The 18373-nt window shown below is 41.9% G+C and overlaps 1 protein-coding gene and 1 non-coding gene across 5 annotated transcripts in view; one reads left to right on the top strand and one right to left on the bottom strand.

The window, feature by feature from the left end:
* Window positions 1-14361, top strand: part of hykk.2 (hydroxylysine kinase, tandem duplicate 2) — a 38417-nt gene extending 24056 nt beyond the window's left edge. For all 4 annotated transcript variants that reach the window (XM_028794936.2, XM_051922056.1, XM_051922057.1 and 1 more), the window contains exons 2-5: window positions 12725-13033; window positions 13227-13369; window positions 13474-13654; window positions 13805-14361. In XM_028794936.2, the coding sequence (XP_028650769.1) occupies window positions 12730-13033; window positions 13227-13369; window positions 13474-13654; window positions 13805-14250 (1074 nt within the window). In that variant the 5' untranslated portion in view covers window positions 12725-12729 and the 3' untranslated portion in view covers window positions 14251-14361. The remainder of the gene's footprint in view (window positions 1-12724; window positions 13034-13226; window positions 13370-13473; window positions 13655-13804) is intronic.
* Window positions 11195-11330, bottom strand: LOC114647455 (U4 spliceosomal RNA). Its single transcript, XR_003715517.1, has one exon. It is a non-coding gene; the product is annotated as a U4 spliceosomal RNA (small nuclear RNA).
* Window positions 14362-18373: the final 4012 nt, after the last annotated feature.

Below are 18373 nucleotides of genomic sequence, written 5' to 3'. Positions count from 1 at the left end.
ATATATATATATATATATATATATATATATATGTGTGTGTGTGTATATATATATATATATATATATATATATATATATATATATATATATATACACTGTATATATGTATGAATTCTTCCAATGTGCAATATAGACCTTAAGTCAACAAGTGCAATTTGTATATTTATTACTATTCGGTTTGTTATTATTTTCTATCTTCTTGTCTTTTTGTCTTTTTAACTCTTATTCCTCACACTGAGTTGATTGCACCTTCAATTTCGTTGTTCCTTTGTAAAAGTGACAATGACAATAAAGATCTATCTATCTATCTATCTATCTATCTATCTATCTATCTATCTATCTATCTATCTATCTATCTATCTATCTATCTATCTATCTATATACGTATGTATATATATATGTATATATATATATATATACATACATATATATATATATATATATATATATATATATATATATATATATATATATATATATATATATATATATAATCAACTGAATCAACTGAATTTACTACAGGTGGACTCAAGTTAAGCTGCAGAAACATCTCAAGGATGATCAGGGGAAACAGGATGCACCTGAGCTCAATTTTGAGCTTCATGGCAAAGGCTGTGAATACTTATGTACATGTACTTTCTCAATTTTTTTATTTTTAGTAAATTTGCAAAAACCTCAAGTAAACATTTTTCACGTTGTCATTATGGGGTGTTGTGTGTAGAGTTCTGAGGAAAAAAATGAATTTCATCCAATTTGGAATAAGGCTGTAACATAACAAAATGTGGAAAAAGTGATGCGCTGTGAATACTTTCCGGATGAACTGTATATATACAGTGGAACCTCGGTTTACGAGCATAATTCGTTCCGGAAACGTGCTCGTAGTCCAAAGCACTCGTATATCAAAGTGAATTTCCCCTTAAGAAATAATGGAAACTCAGATGATTTGTTCCACAACCCAAAACTATTCATATAAAAAAAAGTAAAAATACATAAAACAAATTAACCTGCACTTTACCTTTGAAAAGAATCATGGCTGGTGTGAGTGAGTTTCTAAACTCTTGTGGGATTGCACCCAATGGGACGACACGTGGAAGAGCGTCCCAAAGCAATCGCAGTCTCCCAGCGCTGTAGCAGTTCACCCGTAAAACCAAATCCGACAAGATTGCGGACATGCTATAAGCACCTGCCGTCGATGGGTGATACAAGTAACAAGGAACATTATAAATGCGCAGGGCCCTGCCTGACTGCTGTGTCTGTGTATAGAAGAGCGGCAGATCCCACTACAATAACCGTGCTGTTGCTGTTTCAAGCTGAATAAAGCTGGTGTTGCTAAAGTACTGAGACTCAGCTTCGTGTTTTAGGGTTCAAGACGGGGACTCGCACGTCACAGCACACACATGCGCGCGCACACACACACACATGAGCGTGCGCGTGCACACACACACATACACACACACACACGCGAGCGAGCGAGCACATACACACACGCGTGCGCACACACAGTCACAATGTTAATGCTGCAGTAAACAGTATACGCTCGTATGGATGTTGACTATATGAGTGAGGCACGCCGACTCAGATGGAGAATAGGAGACGATTGCCCACAATCCCGCAGTGAGAGAGAGAGACAGAAGAACCATCAGCTCAGTTGTGATCACATGATGCTCAGCAGACAAAGCGTATACATACTACTCGTACTGCAAGACCTTGCTCGTTTATCAAGTCAAAATTTTTGCTTGTCTTGCAAAACACTTGTAAACCAAGTTACTCACAAACCGAAGTTCCACTGTATATATATATATATATATATATATATATATATATATATATATATAGTAGCCACATGGGGGTGCCACTGAGCCCCAAACCACAATCACAGCAGTACCCAACACAATTTGAGGTTCAAATAAAGGATTTTTATTTGACAAAACACCTCCTCCACAAGAACAACACCAAAATGCACTATTCACAGTTCTCCTTCCTCCTCCAAGAGATCGTTGCCCACTGCCTCCTGCCGGTGGGCTTTCTTTTAAAGCTAACCTGGGAACTGCTTCTGGTCTCCTGTCCAACTCGTTTGGAGCACTTTCGGGTTGTGTGGAAATTAGAGTAGTTCTCCCCTGGCTTCCTCTGTCTGGCAGTCCCTAAAGACCTTGTTAGGGCTGTGTCTCCAGACTTCAACTCCCATGCCACCCTGTGGGTGTCCTGATTTAGCCCTGAGGAACACTGTCATCTGTCATGTGGGTGATTGAACTGCTCCCAGTATACCCGTTCACTCTGTCTTCACGTTGTGGTCTCCTGGCCAGGTATGAATCCCTCCTTTATCCTGGCCAGGATGCCTGTCCTTCCTCTCTGTCACCTAGTGTGTATATGTATGTATATATATATATTGTAACAGATAGGGGGCGCTGTCTTCCCCTTGAACCCTCAGATCAGAAGCCACACACCAGATAAAAGTCGAAATATTGGTTTTTATTATAATGATAATGTGCACAAGCACCCCCACCTCCACTATACTTAACAATCCATATTACTAACCGAGAATGCTAAACCGGATGATGGACGCAAGCACATCTGGCCATGGGTCGTAGCTGCAAAAAGAGGTACTGCGCAGGCGCAAGAAAGGGCCGCGAGAGGCGGATGAGGGGCCGCGAGAGGCGGACAAGACCACAGAAAAAACCAGTGAGCAAAGAAAAAAAGAGGACAAAGAAATGAGACGCCGAAAGGAAAAGGCAAAGATGCAAAAAGAAGTACTGCGCAGGCGCAAGAAAGGGCCGCGAGAGGCGGATGAGGGGCCGCGAGAGGCAGACAAGACCACAGAAAAAACCAGTGAGCAAAGAAAAAAGAGGACAAAGAAATGAGACGCCGAAAGGAAAAGGCAAAGAAAAAAGTAGTCAAAGGCAGGCACCGCACGAAACCCATTGCACACGAAACTAGCACACAAAAAAAAAGAAGACGCTCGCGCACAACAGCAAGGCTCCCCCCCCCTACAGGCACCGGACGGGACACACACAAAGAGGGGGATTCAACAAGCCCCTGGAACACAAAACGAAAGAAGACGCTCGCGCAACAACAATCCTCACCCACACCCCCCCCCCCCCCAAATCAATAAGAAGTGACACCCAAAGCCACATATCTAAAGGAAACGTCCATATTAAACATACGTCATCTCAAAACCTTCACACTAGGCAGCATAGGTGGATCTCATTAAAATAAAGCACTATTAACCGTTCAACTGGAGAAAAGGCTCCATATTAACAGTGAGTGCGATCCTCCTTATTACTTATACATATTTCGCACGCTGAGGAACAAACAAGTCATGCATACACGGTCACGGGTACAAAACGATTCGGATCGGATAACGGGACCAAACACACGAACACGAATGAAACCAAACAAATACACGGCGGCGCATACAACGCGCTTCGGAAAATACGTGAGAAAAAATGTCTCGGATCAAAAAACACAAAGCTCAAGTAACCCCGTTACAGAGACGTGCCCAAATGAACAGACACATTGAACGTAGATGCATACAGCGCGCGTCTCAAAGTGCTGCATCGAAACAAGCACGATTTCAAAAGAAAGAGCTCGCGTCTCAGACATACAAAAAAGGGAGCAAAGCAACGCGCATATGACCGGCCAGACAACAAGCAAGCAGGACTCAAAAAGCAGAAAGCTCAACTGACCGACATACAAAAACGGACAAGGCTCAATACAAACAGTGCACGACGTAGAGTGAAACGGACTTTGCGCAAAGCGGAGGCGAATCAATTAAAAATCAAAAATAGCGCGTCACAAATAATGGACATGCAACAACGCGGCACTCAAACACCACAAGCAAAACATGCCCGTCACAGACATCAACGCCAGACGTCTGCTAAACGCTTACGCCAGTTGGCTGACAACGCTTTCAATAATGAGTCCACTATTGAGGAAAATTCATTGGGATTAATGAATGTCATTTGCAATCATTGTCATTCACTTAACTTCACAGAAGAAACAACTGGCAATACAAATAATGAATTTACACGTTGTTATCAAAAGGGGCAGATTAGACTGCCTCCTTTACATTCATATCCTGAATATCTACAGAAGCTTCTAACTAACGATGTGCCTGAAAGTAACAACTTTATGAACTGCATTAGATCCTACAATAGTTCATTTGCTTTTGCATCTACCGGAGTACATATCAGGCCACCAAAAGGCAATGGCCCATACTACTTTCGCATATGTGGTTAACACAACGCACTATATTATGTCCAAAAAATATTACTGTTAATCACATTATTAACCAGGTCATTTCATTACTTCCTGGAGAGACACGGCTCTTTCTAAGCTCTGACAAAGTTGACTCTGATGACGACAATGAACATCTGAATTTCCCCTTAGAATATTTGAACACTATTAACCCGGACGGATGACCACAACACAACCTTACCCTTAAAAACGGAACAATAATCATGCTATTAAGAAACCTTAACACTAAACAGGGTTTATGCAATGGCACACGGTTAGTCGTCAACACCATAACACACGATGTTATTCAAGCAACAGTTCTTTCAGATTCACATGCTAACAATACTGTTCTCATTCTTGGAATTGACCTTACGAGTTCTGACCTAGAATTACCTTTTACATTGAAACACCGACAGTTCCCCATTAAAGCTGCATTTGCCATGACCATCAACAAATCACAAGAACAAACCATGGACAAAGTTGGCATCTACCTCTCTGAACCCGTTTTTGGACATGGACAACTTTATGTTGCCTTCTCATGTGTTCGACGTTCATCTCACATTAAAGTTAAACTTAAAAATGATCCATGCCAAGGAAGACTCATTCAAAGACAAGACACCATCTTTACTACTAATGTTCTATACAGAGAAATATTCCAATAAAACATTACTCTATGCCAAACACTCTATTTTGTATTTATATAGGCATCATCCAAACCTGCACACTATTCTATATCTAATTCATACATCTCACTCTTTGTCATTCCCCAACGCCAGGGGTTGGCGAGCGAAGCGAGCAGGGGGCGGAGCCCCCTAGTAAATCAATAATCACAACAATAATCACAATCCTTCATACCTCCCAGTAGCTCAGTCACCCTTCCTCCCAACTCTGCTCAATCTGCTGGGGTTTCCCAGAGTCCTTTTAAATTCTCTGACCCGGAAGTATTTCTTCTCCGGGTCACCAACACATCTTCTTTTATCAGTCATCCCGGAAGTACTGCGGGCTTCCGTCCTCGTGACCCCGAAGTACTTCCAGGTTGATGTCCTCATAATATCCCCCTGGATCTTGGTGCTCTCCCCCTGGCGGCTCCCACTGTACCCAGCAGGGCCGAGGATATGGACTCCATGTCCCATGCTGCCCTGCGGGAATCTGAGGAGCCATTTCCATCTAGTGTTCTGGGGGATGTAGTGTCTTGAAATGGCTGTTTCTTTCAGTTGAGGGACGTCCTAGCTGGACTGAAATGCCGGCCGTCCCTAACAATATATATAAATGATATGGTGATATTATGACCAGTAGATGAGTTTTTCTGGAGAATAATGATAAAGAGAGTGAAACAGCTCAGTTTTTTTTTTTATTAATCCTTTTTACAAAGTAAAAAGTGAAAAGTCGTAATAAGACTGACCATTATATGTTTAGGCCTTCTCATGAACTTTGACTAATGCCTTAACAGAAAATTTTAAAGGCCTTCAAGTAGCTGAGTGTGTTCACCAGTCACTGTAAAGAAAGCTAATGGAGAATGACATATGTTGAAAACATTTTAGAGATAATAAATATAATGTACTATAAGTGAAATTTCCTCTTTTTTTAAATATTGTAGGACGTCATTTTTACTCTGTGGTTAGTTAGGCTGTGAATTCTTCCAGTTAAGGCGGCTTCATGTTGCTAAGGCTGGATGAAGATTTATAGTAATTATGAGACCATCTAATTAGTTAGTTCCTCCCATTCCTATTGATGGCCTCCACCTGGCCCTGCCATACGTACATTGTGTGATGTGCCTTTTCCTCTTTGCTGGTGTGGGTTTAGATTTTGGCTTCTTGTTGTTTCTGCAGCAATTTTTTTTTTCAGAGATGGTAGTGTTGGCCCCATGTGCCAAACCTTCTTGTCCTTTAACAACTGGGCTTGGGACCAGCTTTGGTGAACTTGAGAAAATCTTGTAGGGGAAAATTTTAGCCCAGCTGGGTTTAAGTAGAGGACATAGACATAACATGTTTCTGAGGGAGACAGATGCCTGAAAGTATCTCTTCCAAGTTGGCTGTAGTCTGCAGGAAATTTTTCACAATCTAAGACTAAGGACACATGCGTGAGATGAACAGTTTTAAGCTGAATGTAATCATGTCTAATGTGTTCCATCTAGGGCTGACTTTCATCCATTGTCTGAGAATCTAATTGAAAAGTCCACCCTGTAGTGCAGTTTGTTATTGTTTAGTGATCTATTATAGTCTCAAGATAGCTTCTTTTATCAATATTAATAGTATATATTAGAGCCTCCATAATAGATAAGGGAGAGAGGTTAGGAAAGTGAGAATTGCCTGTATAGAAATCGGATATCTCTGGCTTGCATATAAAGGAAAAAGTGTTTTCATGACAAATTATATTTATGATGAAGTTGTTCAAGTGATGCCAATATGTTATGAATGTACAAGTCTCTATGGGCCACAACACATACAGTAGTACTTTCCATATATTAAATATAATGTATTTTAAGGAGAGCCTGGAAATAGGATTAGGGACAAAGAATCAGCATTATGACCCTTAAGGCTCACTGAAGGTGTCCTTGTTCCCTGGCCCAATTCTCAGTGGGAGGCTCTAAGGGTTCATTTGCCAATGATGCCCAAAAGTGACCCTTAAACCCTACTAGCCCCACAATGACACAACACCCAGATGATTCTTGAGAGCAGAGAGAATTTTAGGATGCAATACTATTGAAAATGTCTTTCTTTAGTTTATTAAAGCACTTGGCTGATTACATTATTGAAGTATGTAATTACACGAGTATATAGAATAAGGTAAAGTACCCTAAATTTTATGTATTCAATTAAAAAGAAGGATGAAAAAGTGTTTCTCCTCACACTGTCAGTCGGTTGTGAGCTATTAAAAATGTTTTTCTCAGTTCTCAGGTTTTCAGCACAGACATGGAGGGTATGTTCTATTTTTCTCTTTTATTGAATTGTTAATCTTTTATTTATGCTGTGCCTTTGGATCTCTTAGCATACATTTTTACTGAACAATTTTGTCATTTAATACATTTGCATCAATATGTGCTATTCAACTCTGCTAGCCTTTTGAGTGGAAATTGCTTGTAACATTAGTGAGAACATCCTGTCTTATGCAAGTCTTCCCTAAGTAAAACTCATTATTGACTAATATAACAGTTTATGCTGATTAGGAAATCTAAAGTGGCTCTGTTTGTGAGTGATGTGAAGTGTGTGTGTGTGTGTTGGGCATGTGATTTACTGGTGCTCCTTCCAGGATTTCTTCCTGCCCTGTGCCCAGTGTCATGGGGCAGGCTTTGGTTTGCTATGATCTAGCATTTGATCAAGTCAGTGACGTGCACAGACTTTTTGGTGGGCAGTGGTTCATGACGGGTACAAGGGGCACATTATGAGATAGGATTTTTTACATTTTAAATTCCAGGGAAAAATTAGTGCTTACCTTTATTTCTGTGTTATTAATGTCATTGGAAATTTGAATGCAACATCAAGGGCATTTTGATAATTACAACCTTGGCAAAATATTTATCTGTGATTGCTGATCATGCCAGATTATCAGAAAAGTACCTACACCTGCTTTACTGCACATGTACTTTATTTTCTTAAATAAAAAGATGAAAGAGCAAATAAAGGAATTGAGATATAGCTGCATGAAATACCAAATGGACCTTAAAGCAATAGTTCATATCATAGCATATTACTGAAATGCTATGCATAAATACTTTAATTTTATGCTATAGGATTTTTAACTTAAAGGCAGAGTAAACAAAATGTGTGGGAACACCACCTTTATGTAGTTCTACAGAATGAACAATTTTCTGTTGCCACATTTGCTCTTTATTCATGGAATTTTAGAAGTGCATTATATATTATACAGTTAAGCCAAGATGATTCTTCTGTTGCTATGATCTTTATCAAATATGTCTACTAGTTCTCTAAGTCCAAGCTGTGTGTGTGTCTGACTATCATTAATGGAAAGAAAATACCATAAGTAATAGCAGGCCTCATCTGTAATTATACTTTACTGCTTTATATTAACGAGAACTTTTATAGTCTTGTCAGCATGCCAGAGTCTTTGCATCTCACTGTCCTAAATTCCTAAAAGAAATCAATAAAAAGCTCCTGAACTAAGTCAACAATATCTACATAACTCGTCGTAATGGACAGCCGTGCACATTATGAATTGCCTGTTGTCTCATCTACTTGCCAAGCAAAAAATAAAAAACAAAAACAAAAGGACCTTATCCTTGATCTCCTACAGAACGTTAGCTTTAGTAGCAACACAAAAATCATATTGTGAGGACTGTGGCATCCCAGAATTTTGGACAACGCAGACAAAATGATCTGTCAAGACATGAGCAGACTTAGCAAACACTTCTATAAATTCTCTGAAGTTGCCTTAATGGTCAGAATGTCCACTCTCATCATATCCTCTGGTCGTGGACTCCTGATGTTTCATACAGTTGACACCGGAGGACAGCCCTGTTCTTTCTCTTTTCATTGTGTTTTGCCACTTGACATCTTACACCTTTGTTATGAGACACTCTTACCCTGCCGGATATTCTCAGTAGTACACATGCACTTAAATTAGGTGTTTTTTTTATCCTTTTAAGAATTTCAAATCTTTTTTGTTTTTAATGTCTCGAGAACCCCACTTCGAAAAAAATCATGGCTCCGAAAAAGACGGCTCTCTTTAATGTTGATGGAGTTCAAACTAAAAAAAGGAAGGAAAGATCACCCTGTTTTAACATCAGTTTCATAATAAATGTGGCTACTTAGCTGTGTATTTATCACAGCGAGACTCTCATGACCACCACTCCTCTTAAATGTTCCTTTGAATTTTGATGTCTTTATTAAACTTGATTAAGGGTGCCAAACCAGCTCTTGGCCCCATGAAACTGCCACCATATCTCGGCTTTATCAGCAGGCATGTCCATACACACAGGTTTGTCACAGTGTTAGCACCAGTGAACCAGTCAATATGTCAGTGTATCACAAATGAAGGACTTCTGCTTGTGCTTCAACTTCTAAACCAAATTTTGGCATTTGTCTACTCTCCTTTTTAATTTTCAGCCATCTCACTATTTAAAACTTAAAGAATAGGATTTCACCTGATTCCTGTCCACAGTGTTTGTCTTTCCAGTCCAGCCATAGCCCACTGACTGCCACTCCGAGAGTCCCAGCTAAAAATAGGATTATTTACAAATTACAAAATGTAGTTTTATAAATTAAAAAAGCAGCAATACACTAACCTTACTTGAACAATTTCAACAGCTGTGTTCTTTACAAATCAACTAAGCTTCTAGGAGTTTAGACCCTAAATTGAAAGCATTTCAATTATTAATTTACAAGAACAGCCAATCAGATACATTTGGTATCAACGATTGGTAGTTTCCTTCAGGAACTGATTAATAATGATGTGTATGAAGGCCTGCTGACCAATGAACATTCACAGATTTCTTGTATTTCTTCTCCATAGAAATCCGCTGAGGTTGGTGGTCTCCATGCTTTAATGGGTGTGGCCCATTACAGCACATAAACATATTTCAGTTTCACTTCTGGGTTGGTAATCCGCTTGGTGCCCCAGTCTAGTAATGTCTCATTAAAAGACCATCCTTTATTTCCATTTGGGATGGTAAACTGTAGACTACTAAGCTTTAACAAGGCCTATTACTTATCACTGCCTTTTCTCCATTTCCTACACCAAAAAAGCACACATTCCTAATGAGAGAAAATGGCATTTGGGCCAATGAGGGGATAGAGAAGGGGCTTGAGCCACCATGACCACCCCTTTATGCACATCCCTGGATCAAATATGTGTAGGGATGTTATGTTAATTCTGTTAAAACACATCAATTCTTTTGGTAACATTTTGTTTATTTATACATATTGCTTTACATTCCCTTCTCTAAGTAATACAGTTTTTTTTCTAGAATTGCTTATCCTCATTCTGTCCTGCTGTGACTTTCCTATTTTTAGATAGATCATGTGAGTTAAACAAAATACTGTAGCAAGCAAGTTCAAGAGTTTACCCAGTGCTTCTCTCAGAATGCCTGCCTGCATTTATTTTTTATTTGGTTCCAGTCCTTTGATTTCATTTGGTAGACCAATTCTTGACAAGTACCTTGCTGCCCCTTCCCTCTTTTTTGGACCTTGATGATCCACATGTGTACCCTAGGCTCAAGTAGACATTATGCTGAGCACAGTGGCCAGCAGGCTGACACTGAATTCCCTGCTTCACAGAAGTGCCACCTCATGTCTCATTGATGATGCTCAGCTCTTTGTGAAGATTCCTCTGGTCTTATTCAAGGTCAGTACTTACTTCAGTGGCATCAGTGTGTGGATATCTGCCAAATTACTACACATGAATGTGAACACAACTGAACTTGGTATTGTCAAATATCCAGGTCAGTTATAGATACTTGAATCCTCAGTAGATCTCATTCCATACACACATTTCCTATTGTCAGTGGTTATCTGTTTTAGTGGGATTCAACTTGATAACTGCATTACTATAGCAATTGAAACATATGTTTCCTACCTATGTAAACATTCATCCTCCAATATAGAACCACAACATCCCACCTTCATCATATTTCATGTGTATCATTTTAAATTATTTTGAATGGCCAGTCTTTAGGGAGTATCATTAGATCACAGATTCAAAAAGCTGCTGCCAAAGTTCACACATGGTCTAAGCGCAATGATCATGTCAGCCCTCCAATGTCCTGACCGCATACTTTTCTGATCTCTGCTACTGACTTTCAGCTGTGTTCCCGTCCTTGTTACTTGTCTCATACCATTCTGCAATGAGATTGTCTGATGCCATCCTTCTCACTATTTATACAAGTCCCGTGCAGTGCTCATTTAGCCCTGGTGCTCAAGAACTCTGCACTTTAGTCTACTTGTGAAGCCTCATGAATTCTAAGCTAACTTGATCATGCAAAATTCAAAACATACCTAAATGCCAAAATTTTGTATCTTAAATTCCATAATGAATTATTTTTTTTAAAGCTGTTTAAATGTTTTTTGGGTAAAGTTTTCAATTAGCAATAATCGCCCCTTGGATGAACCTAATTGGCTATGATACTGTCACTGGGCAAAGCTATAATATATGTTAACAATAAATGTTGTGGCGGAGTGGTGGCTCTGAGGCTAGGGATCTGTGCTGGCAATTAGAAGGTTGCCGGTTCGAATCCCATAAATGCCACAAGTGACTCTACTTTGTTGGGCCCATGAGCAAGGCCCTTAACCTTCAGTTGTTCCGTCTTGGGTATGACCTTAATCTGCATCCAGTCTTGCAAGCATGTCCAACGTACAGGGAAATTTTAGGAGTTGGTGTCAGGATTGGCACTCCAGCCACCCTATAAAAACTCTCACACTTTTGCAGTGTGGTGCTGAGGTGTCACCCACTGCACTCGGGTCCCAATCCAGGTGGTTCACAGTGTAGTGGGTGGGGGAACACACGTTCAGCACATGCTCCCAACCTCTCTTTCTAAATATTCAGATGAGAACATGCTATTTCGCCAGCGTAGTTTGATGGTTACTATTCATCTGACATTAGCAGAATATAACTGAGCTGATATTTGATGGTCTCCAACATGCTGTTGCTCAGTCTCATAAAATTCATAATTCTCAGTTTGAAAAGCAAAGATGAAGAATTCATTTTATAGTAACAGCTTACATCTTCCTCACTAAAACCCGTTATAACTCTGTGCAGTCTGCTCCTGATTTCTGCTTGCTTAGGTGGAAAAAATTCAACCCTTTCCATCTTTCCTCATAGCTCATATCCCTCAGCCCTAGAATCAGCCTAATTACTCTAATTGCTCTTCTCTGGACTTTCTCAAGTTCAATGATATCTTTTTTTAATAATATGAACAGCAAAGCTACACTCAGTTTTCCAGATGTGACTTCACAAGCGTGTTATACAGCTAAGTACACCCCCATTGATTTGTTCTGAACATAGCAGCTCTGTAACATCCTATTTGCCCTCTTAGTTTCTTATGCCCACTTGGATGTGGACAGTGATATATCCACCACAACTCTTTAGTCCTTCTCGTAGGGTGTATTTAAAAGTGTCAGACACCCCATTGTGTAATCATTATTTAACTACCTAGATGAAAGACATTGTATAAAACTAATCTGCCTCTTATCTGCTCAAGTCTGAATTCTGCCCAGGGCTACCTGTATTATACAGATGCTGGGTTATCTACTGTCCATCAAGTTTAGAGTTATCTGCAAGCTTAATCAGGTTAATACTTTTTTACCTATAGTAACCAATTTACACATATTAAGCAAAGGGTTTCTGTATTGGCATATTTACTGTAGAAACTACATGGATGTTCAGTTCAGGAAAATCAACTAATTTGAATCAAAACAGAACTTCCCCTGTGTTTGTGTGTGCGTGCCCATTGGAGCGCAGGATGCAATGAGTGTGCAAGTGGGCGCAGCCTAGAAGTTGCTGGTTAGATCAGTAAAACCCTCTCCTTGCTGTCTTCTAGGTGACATGTCGAGGGTGGTGAACTGTCCCTATTCCAGTGATGCTCAGGTAGTGGAGCTGGTGAAGCGTGTTTATGGCCTTGTCCCATCTAAAGTCAACTCCTTGCCCAGCTATTTGGATCAGAATTTCCACCTGGAGATTGCTGGCCTAGGAGACTTTGTGCTGAAGATCATTAACTATTTGGAGGGTCGTAATCCAGAGGTGCTTGAAGGCATGCTGAGTGCCATGATGAAGCTAAATGAGACAGGGCTGCCCATTCCAGTCCCCCAGAACTCCTTGGATGGGAAGCGTGTCTCTGTGGAGTCCATTGGTATGTCAAGGTCCTTTCCTCCTCCATAGTTGAAATGGCAGACAGTGACATGTCTACTTGGATTGTCTCTCTTAAGTCATTTCCAGTGGGTTTTATGCTAATAGAATTTGCTGGTTGGCCTGGGCTTTTAGTCAGATGTTACTGTGTCCCTGCATTTCAATCACTAACCTTTGGTCCAACTCTCTTCCGGCAGAGTACAGCTCTAACTCTCATCAGCACATGGTGGTAATGCTCACATACCTGCAAGGAACACCCATTGCAAAGACCAAGTCTAGCCCTCAGCTCTTGTATGAAATTGGAAGGATGGCAGCAAGAGTGGACAGTGTCCTGACAGAGGTACAGAACTCCCTGGTCTCTTGTTGCTGCTTATTGTGGTGTCAAGCTGGTTATTGTTCAGGGCAGAACTACATACTACCAATTCAGTCTTTTTCTTTCACCAGCTGGACAGCTCTTGCGTGAAGGCCCTGCACCGTAATAATTTCATTTGGAACCTCACCAATGTCCCACTGCTGGAGCAATACCTGTGTCACATCAAGGACAACACATTGAGGGAGGTGGTGGCCGCTGTTATCCAGCAGTTTAAGGAGAAGATAGAGCCTAATTTGCCAGATTTTCGTAAATGTGAGGCACTAAGGCTTTGAGATTTGGACTGCAGCAGATATGTGGGAGATTTTCTCCCATGATCCGGCTGTACGCGTTGCTCTCTAACAGGACCCACTAGTGCCTTTACACTAGTACTGACCATGCTGTTTTATTTATGTATTGTTGCAGGTGTCAATCATGGGGACCTGAACGACCACAACATCTTGGTGATGCCGGAGGAGGATGGTTTAGATAAGCCTGTGTACAAAATCTCAGGGATCCTGGACTTTGGTGACATGAGCTATGGTTTCTATGTGTTTGAGGTTGCCATAGTAATCATGTACATGATGATTGAGAGTCCAGAGCCCCTAAATGTTGGAAGTCCTGTTCTTGCAGGCTATGAGAGTATGATACCACTGAATGCTGCTGAGAGGGATGCCTTGTACCTTCTGGTTCTCTGCCGCTTCTGTCAGTCCTTAGTGATGGCCAACTACAATGTGGTTCTACATCCAGAAAATGAGGAGTATCTGATGATTACTGCTCGCATGGGCTGGAGACTCCTGTTGCAACTTTGGAAAATGGGAAAGGAGGCTGTAGAGGAGTTGTGGTTTCGGCCACATAAGGCAGACATCTGAATGTACAGCCTTCCAAAATACCTGAAACACATCTGAATCTCTTGCTCCCAATGTTAGCTAATGGCTGTCTTTCCTGGTAATTCCAAATAAAATAAGGAATTATTTTTAAAATGTGTCCTGATTTACATTTATCAAGCACAATAGCATCCTGAGGGGTGACACCACTCTGTGTCCTGACGAAGTGATATCACTCTGGGCCAGGTGTTGACATTTAAGTGTTTAAATTATGATGTCATATGCCCAGTGTGATGACATCACTGCCTGAGGGCACAAATTTAACAAAATGCGTTTACATTCTCACGGCAACAAATGGCAACTGTTGAGGACACGGATCTGATCTGAGTGATTGTGCAAGTACTGAGATTATCACTCCGAACAGGTCACTGTCATTTAGAGATAATATCACCACTCGACTGGTGGGTGTACACATAGAGTAGGTGGCATCATTTGTCATTGCTGCTTGTTGTCTTCATGGGTCATGTTGCTTAATGGGTCAAGGGTGCCATCATTGAGCATGAACGCATCCTTGGGAGTTATCTTTTTTGAACAGGTCACTGTTCAATCATCATCACATAGAGCTTGTTCATTGATCAGAATGGATCAGTGTCCACAAGAAAAGATATCCAACACATCAGACGGGTATCATCTGATGGTGACGCCATCACATGGAACAAATGTGATATCACTTAGCACGTAAATGACCTCAAGTGGTAAAGGATATGGATGAGCTCAGGAGGACCTCAATCACATATTTACTGGTTAGGTGTGATGTGATGGTGGACAATGGCAGGGTATTATGAAAAGGTGAGGAACAAAGGCCCAATAAGAGGTCACTTTTGTGGACAAACCTTGCCACTTACATGACAAGTCTTAGTTGCTGTCAGCTGAAGCAGGTGGTAGCTTGTTAAGCTTCCTGGCGCCCACATTCCCGTTGTTTTTAGGAAGTGGGCCTTCATTAAGACAGCAGCTGTTGCTATGGACCCCCAATGGCAGCACTGCTAATGGAATCTAGGCAGCAGCTCAAAAAATGAGTCACGTGGCTCCTGGCATTTTTCAGCTTGAATTGCCCATTTCATTAGTGAGCATTGTGGCAGACAGATAGAAGAGAAACAGTCCATAGAGGTGACATGTCTGACAACGCTTTGAGCTTCCAGAGGAAAAGGAACTGAGAATAACAGATTGTAGTGCACCAGCTCCCACTTCAGCGTTGTTGTGAGGCTGTACATGAAGGAGATGTGTAGTGTTATGCGAAGGAGTCTTATGGTGAATATGTGGCAATACAATGAACCAAAACTGGGTGCCAGACAGTGTCCTGTCCCAGGATCTCTGTGTCCGACTTATGTGTTGCCTAAGATCCCCAGATTCCTACAGGAGAGAGGAGTATTGCATTTTACCCTATCCTCCCCACCAACCACGCATACTGAAATTTGAAGCGGCATACTCTGGGTGTGGTCTGCAGGGGGCTCCTCACTGAGATTTGGCCTCCGCACTGGTGGCTGTAACCTGTATACCAGCACTTAGTAATCTGACAGGCAGCCTGTTCAGTATATTGGGGGTTGTCTCCTATATGTGCGGGGGTGTTAGCTAAGCTCAGTACTGGCAGTCAATGTGGTAAACATTGATAAACATGTGGTGTCTGTTCTACACATGGAAGGCATGTCCTTCATGTTGCTTTTATTTTTCTAACTTTTAAGTCTGTTGTTTCTTTGCAGGAACTGAGCCTGCAAAACGGCTTGGCTCCACAAGGGGTCACTGGAGTTCCATTAGAACAATGGCTCTCTTCCTGCTTTCTAAGAAGCATGAAACGCTTAATGTAATTACAAGCTAAACAAAAGAATAAATCTGTCACTTTGTTAAGGATGGAATACCAGCCAGATGAAGAAGACCCCAAAAACAAATTTGTGGGATGCCATCTAGATATGACATAGCCCAGAAAAGTGCACACAGTGGTGGTCTAATGTGGGCATACCTAAAAACAAATTATAGCAGTGACACAGGGGAAATTCCAAAAAAGAATGAATGCTAGGTGGTCAGAGGAAATGCTAAAGCACCAGGTAAGCAGACATTTAGATTTTAGGTTCTGCAATGCTGCCATTGGCATGATGACCAATTGAATAAAGCCTGTTTAGTGTTTGGGACTCCTTAGTGATGTGTTTTACCCTAGGGGGCACAAATACAAAAATGCTGACCCTTTGGGGGGGAGTCTGAAGCTGCTAGGGTAGGCATTATTGTATTTGTGACCCTGTTTTCGGAGACTTTGTATAAATAACCCACCAGCATTGTGGGGTACTGTTTCGTACAGTATTTGGGAACGTGCAATGAGGTCCCCTTTTAGCCTGGTGGGCAGGCAGATATTAACTGATTTCATATCCCGAGTCTGCTTTCAAGGGGCTTGGTGTTGTCTGGCCTTTGCTACAATCTGTTGGGTGACCCTGGCTGACTCCAGGAAACCCTCTTTGTTTGGCGCCTGTTGTACTGTGGGTTCATCTTTCATCAAAGTATGAGTTGCCAGGACAGAAGTGCCCACACCCATCAGGGGTCATGGTGGATCTTGGCCTTGTCTGAGTGGATGTTTTGTTCAGACACAGATCCCGTTAATATAACCCCCCTAAGTCTCGAGACCAAGTTCACGTGAAGTCCTTCTATATTGTCTTGTCCCAGTTTCATTGGAATTGAGCTTCACACTTCTCTATAGCTGGGCAGGCTCTTGTCCAGCTGGCAGTTCACACAGATGACAACTGAAGGGCCTCTGACCCTTCCACATTCTGGTAGCCTTTTACGGATGCAGCCATCTTCTACAGAGATAATTCCCGGGTGGCACTCTACAAGAAGCAGGATTGTCTCTTGCCGGCTTATGAATGAATCTGCCGCTCAAGGTGAAGACGCTGTCGGCTGGGCACTGTGCCAATACGGCAGACACTCTGCTGTGATGCTGCCCCCGCTGAGCCCCTCATTTGGATGGCAAACAAGCCTGACAGTGAGAGCAGGAAAATCCCGTTGGCATCAATTGATACAAAGAGAGTCTGTTTGGCAGGGATCACAGGCCCCGAACAGTTATGGTGAATGAAACTTGAGAGAGGCCGACAGATATACAGAAAGCCAGCGTGACAACTCTGTGGGTGTCGGACGCCATAACAGATACTCAGAAAAGCCCAGAGTGACCCCTCTTGAGCCGTCTAGAATAACACTGCTGCTGCACCTGAAATATACCCAGTATGACATTGGGGGGGAGGGGGTGTGTTATGATAGCCAAGTAGTTTACACTGTCGCCTCAGCTCCAGTGAATCAAATTCTTTTAATGGTCCTGACTAGTATGTATAGTGTGCACCCCCCACCCATGTTGACTTCACAAACACATGTGGGCTTTGACGATTCGCGACTCTGAAATGGCCTGGTAAGAATGACTGGGTGAAAAACCTGCTCCCTGTAAAGGACTGGAACCTAGAGCTGCTTGGATAGGTTCAGGCTCCCCGTGACTCTGCAATGGAAGCTGTGCCAAGGAAAAACAATGGCTGAATAGAGTGACTCCTCTAAAGGAAAGAAGGGGCCAGTGGCTTACAGAACACCATGTCATGTCTTCCCCCACCAAAATCTCAGCTGCTGTCATGTCCAACACGGTGAGCCACAGAAGTGCTGCTGTCCAGTCTGAAGAGCAGCGGCCCCACACATTTGTCTCTCTTTAACGCCACCCCTTCCCTCCCAGGGGACAGCAGTTTTGTTTGCTCAACTCCTTAAAGCTGCTGACGACCCAGTGTGCTCAGAGCTGTCTCTCTCGTCCTCTGGCCGTTTTCATCACCTAATAAATTCTAATGAGCCGTTTGCCCGGAAGGAGGAAGCAGCCTGAGACAATGGTCCGAGATTCCAGGGGTCATCACATCAGGGGAGAACGCCAAGTGCTTCCTGAGAGCTCTTTTCCAGCGGTCACTTGATACCAATCACTGTGACTACCATCATAGGCTGAGCGGTGGCAGGGAGCCAAAGCTCTGGGAGCCATAGACGCCTGTGTCGTGACAGGAGCCATGTTGGTGTCGGTTAAAAACAAACAAGAATTTGAATTCACAAATGGTGCTCTTCATGGAAAAATAAGGAAAGGATGAACCCAGAAAGGGGCTAAAGGGTTTGG

The sequence above is a fragment of the Erpetoichthys calabaricus genome, chromosome 2, assembly GCF_900747795.2.
Source record: "Erpetoichthys calabaricus chromosome 2, fErpCal1.3, whole genome shotgun sequence".
Taxonomy (NCBI): domain Eukaryota; kingdom Metazoa; phylum Chordata; class Cladistia; order Polypteriformes; family Polypteridae; genus Erpetoichthys; species Erpetoichthys calabaricus.
The sequence above is the reverse complement of the archived record's forward strand: the minus strand, read 5'-3'. Positions and strand labels throughout refer to the sequence as shown.